This window comes from Triticum urartu, chromosome 6A (assembly GCF_056163025.1).
Source record: "Triticum urartu cultivar PI428250 chromosome 6A, HENAU_Tu73, whole genome shotgun sequence".
Taxonomy (NCBI): domain Eukaryota; kingdom Viridiplantae; phylum Streptophyta; class Magnoliopsida; order Poales; family Poaceae; genus Triticum; species Triticum urartu.
The window spans coordinates 525,047,474-525,057,528 of record NC_141878.1 but is presented as its reverse complement, the minus strand read 5'-3'; the positions used below and the strand labels follow the sequence as shown (position 1 = coordinate 525,057,528).

The 10,055-nt window shown below is 47.4% G+C and overlaps 1 protein-coding gene across 1 annotated transcript; it reads right to left on the bottom strand.

Moving 5' to 3' along the window:
• Nucleotides 1-1,233: 1,233 nt before the first annotated feature.
• On the bottom strand, nucleotides 1,234-5,951 carry LOC147966058 (uncharacterized; the record flags this gene model as incomplete). The annotated part of the gene is made up of 5 exons (XM_087530707.1): nucleotides 1,234-2,158; nucleotides 2,236-2,350; nucleotides 2,503-2,884; nucleotides 5,255-5,560; nucleotides 5,635-5,951. Coding segments are annotated over 5 exons (1,308 nt in total), but the record flags the coding sequence as incomplete, so codon positions are not given.
• Nucleotides 5,952-10,055: the final 4,104 nt, after the last annotated feature.

Genomic DNA, 10,055 nt, shown 5'->3' with positions numbered 1-10,055 from the left:
TTACGCTTCCGTCACACTTAAGATGCCCGGTCCACGTGGCATCATTACAATAAATGGAAATATTGAGTGATCCCTGCGTGCCGAAGAGAGTGCGGCTGCCTTGGCAGCCGCACACTAAAACGGCCTCACCAACTAAAGCATTCGATAGGTCGTCAAGACCACGGACACGGTTAGACGAGTGCGGCGCAGCTATATGAAATTCATACAGGTTTGATGGCCACACCCCTATTACAAATACAAGGGGCTCAACGCACGCAGACAAGTGGCAATTTTTACTCACCTTGAACTGTAGATGGTTTCTTTAAACCCACTTTTTGCACGACAACTTTTCACCTAAGTTCCTCTCTTTTACAGATGACAATCGTGCTACACCCGTCCAGGATACGGCACAACGGAGACATAGGCGCAGACGTGCAGCAGGGACCTGTTCCAAGGATTATTTTTGGATTAAGACCCTGCGTCAACCTTTTTTACTGTCTCTTGTTGATACACATCCCTCGGATTCTCAGTACAATTGAGAAGGATGCTGACGTCTTGGCATGTGGCCACGTCAGAACAATGCACGTACCTGGACATTAGGGGCTTCTTACAAAGCACACTATTTAGGCCCAGTTTACACCATAAAGACCGAAAACCTTAGGGAGTGTTCGGCGTCGCGAGTTTGGCCTTATATGCATCAGCTCTGAATCATGTCTTGGGTCAAATGTTGGGTTTGCCCGGCTCCTATGTTTTGCTACCTTACGTTCCGCTCTATCGGCTAAGGCGGCACCAGGAGAACTACTGCGATTGTGCCCTGGTTCATCCAGACGAGCACCTTAGTAGAGAAAGCCGAAAACTGACTGACATGATATAGCGCGAGACTGGTCAACCACTCGATGACCTATCGGAATCCTAGAATTCCTCTGCCTTAACGAAGGGCCGTTTCCTGGCCGGGCATGTACGCACCCCGAACTCGGGTGAGTGCGGCCCCACCAGCGGTTATATAGTAGCCCCACTGTCAAACTCCAATGGCTAAATGAAAGTGCTAAAGAATTATAGTCTGGTTGCCTAGTTCGATGCACTCTCACATCCTTAGTGGGATCAAGACGTTGGATTAAGTGTGAATACTCTTCTTCTGCGAACACCCCCGCATTATATGCGTGGGGGCTGAAGCCGACGACTGCAATCTTTCAGGTTATACACATGTATACATAAAACGGCCGCACAAGAGGCATCACAATACTTTCGGGCAAAAGTATAAATACAGCCTTGATAAAATTAATAAAACATTGTTTTTACAATGGGAATACATGTCACTCAAACATAATATTCTTCGAGCACTGGGCCTCTATCAAACAAGCACCCTCAAGAACTTATTCAAAATAGTGCTCGGCAGCCACTCGGCCTATGGCCGAACCTTGCGCCGCAACAGTGGTAGCATCCATTTCCGCCCAGTATGCTTTGACACGGGCAAAGGCCATTCGCGGGCCTTCTATGCACACCGACCTCTTCATCGCATTGATGAGCGGCACCGCACCAAGGAACTGTTGCACTAAGTTGAAATAGCTGTTCGGCTTCGGTTTTTCCGGCCACAGATGATCTCCGACGGACCTCATGGCAAGTCCGGACAATCTATTGAGTTCGGCCCATTCGGCAAGCTGATCAGTTAGTGGAAGCGGACGCTCTGGAACGTTAAACTGCGACCAGAATAGCTTGTCCACTTCACGATCTGTTTGATCTCGGAAGTATTCGGCCGCATCAATAGCACTCGCCGTCAAATCTAGATATGCGTCTGCCGAACTCCACATCCGATCCAGAGGGGTGTACCGTGGATCTCTGAACTTCCTCCGCAGCAAAAAGGGCTTCCCAACCAAAATATCACTGGCTTCACGTAGCTCCTCCTTCGCTCTCATGGTAGAGCGGGTGTCTTTGGTCGCCATCGTGGCCTTTTCGAGGTCCGTCGCCCTCGTTCAGTTTTCTTCTTCAAGGACCTAACAACGGTCGGCAGTATCTTTTAACTCTGTAGTCATCTTGGCCATTTTCTCTTTGCTCTCGCAATGCGCGGCCTTCTCGGCTCTTAACTCTTCGGCCGCCTTCAAAGCAGCCGCGTTACTACTCCTTGCTTGTTCTTTGGCTCGGGCAAGTTCCTCCCGAAGGGTCTCCACAGTGGCAGCTCCGTCTGCAGTCACAACATATTAAAGATACTGGCATCATGCTGCTCTTACTATGTGACATTCACCAGAAAATATCACTTACCCTGTGCCTCGTCAAGCCGCTTGTTAACAAGCTCGATGTCGGCATCCGCTGCATCCAGTTGCCGCTTTAGTTGAACAAACTCATGAGTCCGGCTAGCCACCGGAGCTTCCACCACCTGCACATAAAGGCGGTATGGTTATTACCTAGGACTACAATCCTCTATTTGCCACCGTTCTCGGTGACAACCAGAGTCTCAGGGGCTACTATCTACACCGGGCACACTTAAAAATGTGCGGTACCATCACAAAGGTATATCATTTTACATACCTCAAAGCCCGTTTGTAGACTCATAAAGGCGTCATGCAACCCGCTTTCGGCGGACGAAATCCTTTCCATCACTGTACCCATTAACGTACGGTGTTCTTCCGAGATGGTCGCTCGCTTCAGCCGATCCCTCAGTGCGCCCGACCGCATACCAGACGGCGCCGGACTCTTTTGTCTGCCCTCTTCAAGAGCCGGATGCTGGGGACTTCGAGTGACTATGGGATTATCTTCTGGCCTCACCGGATCCGGAGAGGCCCTTCGTGACGATACTTCAAGGTCGCCCGCTTCTTGAGCGGGGGAGTTCGGGGGAAGCGTTTTGCTCTCCATCATCTCCGGAAGAAGGTCCCCTGAAGACGAGCTCTGTTGAGAAGGGCTAAGATCCGAACTGCAAGATAAATGCTTCGGTTATTTTCCTCGGAAGTAAGGTAGAATATCTCTACTATTAAGTAAATTTTGATCACTTATGACCCGTTAGAGGGCTGATCCCCGTACGAACTTTGGGCGGCAAAAGCACCCTCCGAGACGGGATCCTCTTGTGGAGTTTTCTTCTCCTGTTTGGAAACCTTGGTTTCCGGATCATCAGAGGTTGTCCTCTTCCTCCCCCGGGGCGAAGGAATGTCAGACTCCTTCTCTTGGCTATCCTCCCTCACGGAGGCGCTCGTTCCCTCGGTTGGAACAGATAGCGCTGGAGGTCCGCTTTGGCCCTCTTTATTCCCCCCTTCATCTTCCTTTGCGGGCACTAGGCAAGGTGCTGGCTCGAGCATCTTTTCCAGCACCGGATTGTCCAAGCCTTTGGGAAGGGGAGCCGAACACCGGATCATCTTCGCCTTTGCTATCCAGTCCTGGTCAAAGAGCGATCCTTTAGAATGATGTCCTGATAAAAGAAAGACAGTGTGTTCGGCTAGAGGGTTACTTACTTGGGCCATGGTGCGGTTGCTGCTCAGGCCCACGTCCTCGGAGGTGTCCGGACACTCTATCTAGGGTCTGAAGAACGACTTGTACATCTCCTCGTGCGTCAGGCCGAGGAAATTCTGAATAGCGTGCGGTCCTTCTGGGTTGAATTCCCATAAACGGAGGGGCCGGTGTTTGCAAGGCTGGACTTGACGAACCAGCATGACTTGCACTACCATAACCAAACTAAAATCTCCCTCGAAGAGATCCCAGATGTGGCTCTGCAGTATGGGCACGTCCTTGGCTGAACCCCAGCTCAGCACCCTGCTGATCCATGACATCAGTTGTGGTGGAGGGCCCGAGCGAAAGGCGGGGGGAGCTACCCACTTGGCACTTCTGGGAGCGGTGATGTAGAACCACTCCCTTTGCCATAATCCGGACACCTCTGGAAAGGAACCTTTTGGCCACAGAGCTCCAGCAATCTTGCTTATTAATGCACCTCCGCACGCTGCATACTGCCCCTCGACTGTCTTCGACTTCACATCAAAGGTCTTGAGCCACATGCCGAAGTGAGGGGTAATGCGGAGGAAGGCCTCACATACGACAATAAATGCCGAGATGTGGAGAAAGGAATCCGGGGCTAGATCATGGAAATCAAGCCCGTAATAGAACATCAAACCCCTTACAAAGGGATCCAGAGTGAGGCCTAGTCCTCGAAGGAAGTGGGAGATGAACACGATGTCTTCGTTGGATTCGGGAGTAGGGACGACCTGCCCTCGGGCGGCCATCCGATGCGAGACTTCGGCGGTCAAGTATCTTGCCTCCCTCAACTTCTTGATATCCTCTTCCGTGACGGAGGAGGGCATCCACCGGCCCTGGAGGCTGGATCCGGACATGATTGAAGGTCCGAAGCACCTGACCTGGGCTTTGGGTGTTAGAACTCGAGGCGGGAGAAGGATTCGATTGAGCACGGGAGGAAAAAAGTAAAAACATTGACCCTTTATAAAGAGGGTGAATATCAAGCGTCCTCCTCGTGGCCATTTGGGACTTGCCTAAAACCTAGGAGTCCTAGGCGCGGTTGGGTTACCCACGCCCGTATTGACGAGAATCCCGTAATAAGGGGGACACGATCTCTGCTTTGACAAGACGTGTCAAAAAACTGCCTCGCGTTATGTGCGGGGCTAGTTAAAGGAAATGGTTCAAATAATCACCAGGCCATGGCATAATGTCATGTTGCCAAAACAAGTCAGCAGATTAGATTTGTGGAAATATTATTCTCTCTACGGTGGTATGTGTTTGTAGGGTCGGACACTATCCTTGTATTCAAATTTTTCCGTGGTGTATTCAGAGGAGGAACCCGCCTAGTTTAAATGAGGTCGGAACAACAAACAACAAGTCCGGAAACTCCTCATGTGCATATTTTAAGGTTTGGTACTGTTCTGTCCCAAACTATATTTTATAGTTGTTAAACATGCAAAGTAAAGTCACCATGTTAAACTAGGCAATTTTCTACTCCATTTACATATAAAGATTATTAAATTTGGAGCTATGGTTAAATAGTTATGAATTAAACCATTTTTGCATGTTATTTAAGTAAATTAAAGCAAACATCATTTTAAACATTTCAAACATGGATGAAAGTGGCATATTATGAAACTACACAAAATGCTAAGCACTTTTCATATATAATGTTTTTGCATATGATGCACGGTTGTTGAGTTTTAATATGCATGGATTTTAGGGACTTTTCTGCAAAACGGTGTTCTCTGGAATAAAAGATAAATTCGCTGGCAGGAAAAAAATACACTGGGCCGGTTCTAGCTGGCCCAACAGTGCATGGTCCAGGGGCTAGGCGGATGCTCACATTGGGCCTGGCCCGGTCAATGGAGCAGGCTGCAGAGGGGTGTTGGGCCGCCGAATCTCGCTGCGTGCCTCGCGCGCTGGGCCTTGGCGCGGGTCAACGCGTGGTGGCAGCGATCGTCGTCTCGGAGCAGAGGCCAGACCGATGCAGCAGGAGCTCGCCGGAGTTGGACGAGCGGCGGCCGGAGCGGGCAGAGGCCAGGCGATGACGGGGATGGATGGATCCGCCTGTTTCCGGGCCGGATCCGACCAACGGCGGCGTCGATGTGGAGCTCCGGCGATGGTTGACCAAGGCGGCAGCGTCCTGCAGCTGATGTGGCATGGGGATTAGAGAGGAACCAGGGAAAACGGGGTGAGGACGAGGAGAGGCCTGGCGCTGTTGACCTGCTGGTCGGAGAGGTGGTCGTGGCCTCCGGCGACCCTGGTCTCCGGCGAGCGACGGGGTGGAGGCGGAAGGTCGCGGGCGACGATGCCTGGGCTTCCCACGCGGGAGGCTGGAGGTGCGGGGCGAGCGCTCCTGCGCTGCGGGCGGCGGCGCGGTTCCAAGCCCGGGCGGGCTCCAGATGGGCCCTACGGGCCTGCGGCGGCGGGGAGGAGTGGGGAGACGTGGCGGGGACAGGTGGAGGGCTTCGGTTGGCTGGAGCGGCGCGCAGGTGGCGGCTTGGCCAATGGCTGAGCGCCAAGTGGCACGGTGGAGGTGGGGGTCACCGGAAAATGAGGAGGAGGGGGTTGGTTGTGGTTGGAGGCGCTGTATCCGAGGAGAAGGGGTCTAGTGGATAGGGAAAGACTAGGGTAGCCCATATTTGGAAGGAAGGGGTGTATAAATAGGAAAAGGAGGGCTAGAGGAGGGGGTTTTACCTGTTTTTGGACCATTCGATCAACATCGGATGGCTCCGGACATAGGGGGAAACTAGGTGGGCTGAAAGGACTCTGTAGAGGGGCTTGGGCTGAGAGGAGAGGAAAGAAGGCAGCCCGGCAACCGTTTTTGGAGACCGAAAACGTCCGACGTTAGACCGACTATACTGCGGCTATAGTTAACCGATGGGGCGTCAAACGGACTCCGAATGAGATGAAACTTGGCAGGCGGCCTATATACACTAAAACAAAAACGCGTGCCAACTTTCAACCCATTCCGAGAACATTTTCCGGCCACTTATAAAATAATATTTCGGACGTGCCGCGGGCGCGTGCAAGTGTGTCTGTACTCGGAACGGACAACAGACGGAACTGAGGAAACCCGGACGGATGCAAGTTTTGAAAACATGATGATGCAATGCGGATGATGACATGACAAGATGCAACACACAAGCGAAAGACAAGGCAACAACAGCGAATAAATGGAAGACACTTGGCGCGTCGGTCTCGGGGCGTCACAGGCAATCGATCCTATAACCCGGTCTCCCAACTACCACCATGAGACCGAAAAATAGAAAATCTATCAAGGGCAAACCTTTGCCTTGCACATGGTCCACTTGAGCTAGATGATGACGATCTTGACTCCCTCAAGTTGGACCACCTTTCTTGATTGCGTTGGCTTGGTGAAGACTAGTAGATTGCTCCCCCATACTCCACTATGGGTGAGCCACTCTTCCGTACACCTTCACAAGTCCATTGTCACCACAATGGACGACAAAGCTTCAAGCACTTAATCTCTTCGTGATGCATCACTTGAACTTGCACACGACAACCTAACCCACAAAGAACTCTCACGAAGACCATGGGTTAGTACACAAAGCGTAATTGACAATGCTTACCATACCATGGGATCACTTGATCTCTCTTAGTACATCTTCTACGCTTTGTGAGTTGATCAACTTGATTCACTCTTGACTTAGTCTTGATCAACCTTGAACCTTTCCAACTCTCTTCATTTGGATGATGCATGACCCAACTTTGGATAATTCCTTAATATCACCTTGGTCAACTCATAAACTCCTTAAAACCAACACATGGACTTCAAAAAATGCCTATGGACAAATCCTTCAAATATAAATCAATGCAACCATTAGTCCATAGAGATTGTCATCAATTACCAAAACCAAACATGGGGGCACCACATGTTCCTTCAATCTCCCCCATTTTGGTAATTGACGACAATCACTTTCAAGAGAGTTTATACAAGGAATTATGCATCACCATGCAATGCAACAACCAATAATGCATGCGTATGAGATGCAAATGCTTAGGAACTAAACCAAAGCAAGGAGGAAACTCTGAAGACTTCTCCACATCCGAAGACTTCTCCACAAAACTCTCTGAAACTTCTCCCCCATTGGCATCGATTGCCAAAATGGGCGAAAAGCTAAGAAGACCAATATAAAAGGTGTTCCACCAAAAGTTGTGTATTTCTCAACAAGCGAGTGGAATGCAATACACATATCCAACGGTAAATACTTGGAGGAAGACAAACTATATTGAGGCCCAAATATTGCAAAAGGAAGATATGCCACAAACACATAACAGAGAGAGACACAAGCAATCAAGCAATCAAAAGATACCAATTGAATCAAGCAATCAACGGATATCAATTGAACCAACTAGCCCAAATATCCTACGAGCCACATGAATGAAGAATATTATGATATGAGCAAATGAGTGTTCTAAATAATCTAGAGAAGCTCCCCATGATTTGTGCACACATATAATTTTTGTATTTGGATACAAAGTGCACAAAATAGGATCATAGCTCCCCGAAAATCAATAGAAACTTACAACAAGTGCAAGAGAGCATATAGGAAACTAAGCCTAGTACTTGCAACAAACACATGGTTGAGCAACAAGTAAAAGAGGCAACTTAAGAATGGGCTCAACCAAAAAGATGTGTGTGAGTCAAGGCAATGCACTTGAGAAGACTAATGTATGGATGAGCATTAAGCATCAATAAAGTCTTGAAAGAATGAGACACACGGTGCAAGGCCTATCATTCCCACACACAACTAGCAAATGGGTTCACAAGTTTACTAACAAGCAAATAAAGAACCTATGCTTGTGACAACCCGTGGTGAAGATAGAAGATGAAAGCCTCATCAAGACGAGGGATACCAATTAAGATGGCAAAAGCCTTGTAAAGATAAGCATCCGGAAAAAAATCTTGACCGCACAAGAGTGCATCAAGATGCAACGAGATAAGACACGCACTCCAGGCAAAAGCTTTCACGGGGCCACCAAAGAAATAGCAAAAGAAAGACAAGGTGGACGTGAAAGAAAGGATGTCATCTAGAGATATAATTTCTCTCAAGTGTATAAGGTTCTAGGTAGACGAAATCATGATGATATATATCTACAAAGAAGGATGTACACCCAAAATAGTTACAACATGAAGGAACAAGATATCCAAAAGGAATAAGATATCCAAAAGAAAGTCATACATATACCAATAAGATATTTGCTTGGAAGCATAGCACATGGCTAGATATGGTCTTATAGTATATAAATGAATTCCTACCACACACCCATCAAAGACATCACAACTAGCAACACGAGATCATCATTGAGATTCTTTGAGAAAGGAAACAAGTATCACAAGATGGAATGAATATCATGCCAAGATGCAACCTACACAAGGTTGAATGCAAGAAAAGAATGCATGAATAGATACTTGTTACCGGGATATCATTGGAAGGATGTAGAAGAAACCAATTGAAGGTAGTAGATAGTAGTTCATTGAGCATCCTAGCTTGACTCCAATAAGCACATGGTGACACCACCTTCCTTGTGAGTGAGCTGAGCATCCAATGCATCTCCAATTGTTCCTAGAACAACGACACAAACAAAATGGTACCCAAACTCATTGGGACCAAAGAGTTAGAGAACCAACAATATACAAGACAAACTCCACAAAAATATGTACATATAGATATGAAATAGAATTTCATGCACATCTTAGCCAATTAGAGACTTGGTGGAGTTTCCCTTATATATTGGGTTAAAGAAAGAAAGCATGCCAAAGAAACTACATGAAGTTAAAATGCATGCTCAAGACTTTCAAGAACCAATACCAATTGACAAAGAAAAACCAAGTGAAGAAAAGATACCAAAAGAATAAATCATCACTTGGTGGATATCAACTGAACGATACGGTCAAGGAACAAGATATCCATTGATACACTCAAAATAAAAGATATCAAACTCCCAAAAGAGAGGATGGTTCCAAACAAAGCAAGCTCTCTACAAAGTTTCATGATGGCACAACGTACCAAAACGAAAACGGCTTGCCTTCCACCAACACACACTTGATAAGGATCGCAAGATGAGTGTTCTATAGAAAATAGGATAGCTCCCCCAAGAGTTGTGCATTACAGAGGATTTGCATATGAATACAAAAATGCACAAGGTGAGATCACCACTTTCACTATATCTAGAAAACACTAGACAAGAACAAGACAACAACAATATCCACAAGTTGTATGGAAGACAAAGGGAGTTGATACATTCCTTGGCAAGAGAAAAGGCAATAAGAAGCAAACACCAACGTGGAGATGATCAATAATTTCTACCACACATAAGAGAGGACCAATTGTCAGAAGACAAGAAGTATTTGGAAATAATTCTCGGTGGTAGATAGCAAGGATATCCAACACCATCTTCACACCAAACACAACCAAATTGCAACTTGTAGAACTAACATGCCACCTAGGAACAAGATAATTTGCAATATCAATTCTAGGTGACAATATCTCAAATGTACACATTTTCCAGGCTTGTAATATGCACATAGCATATTACTCCCCCATAATGTGATACCAGTAAAAACTTAACAAGAGGCAATAAGAGGATCCAACAAGAGATAATTAATGGACTATTTA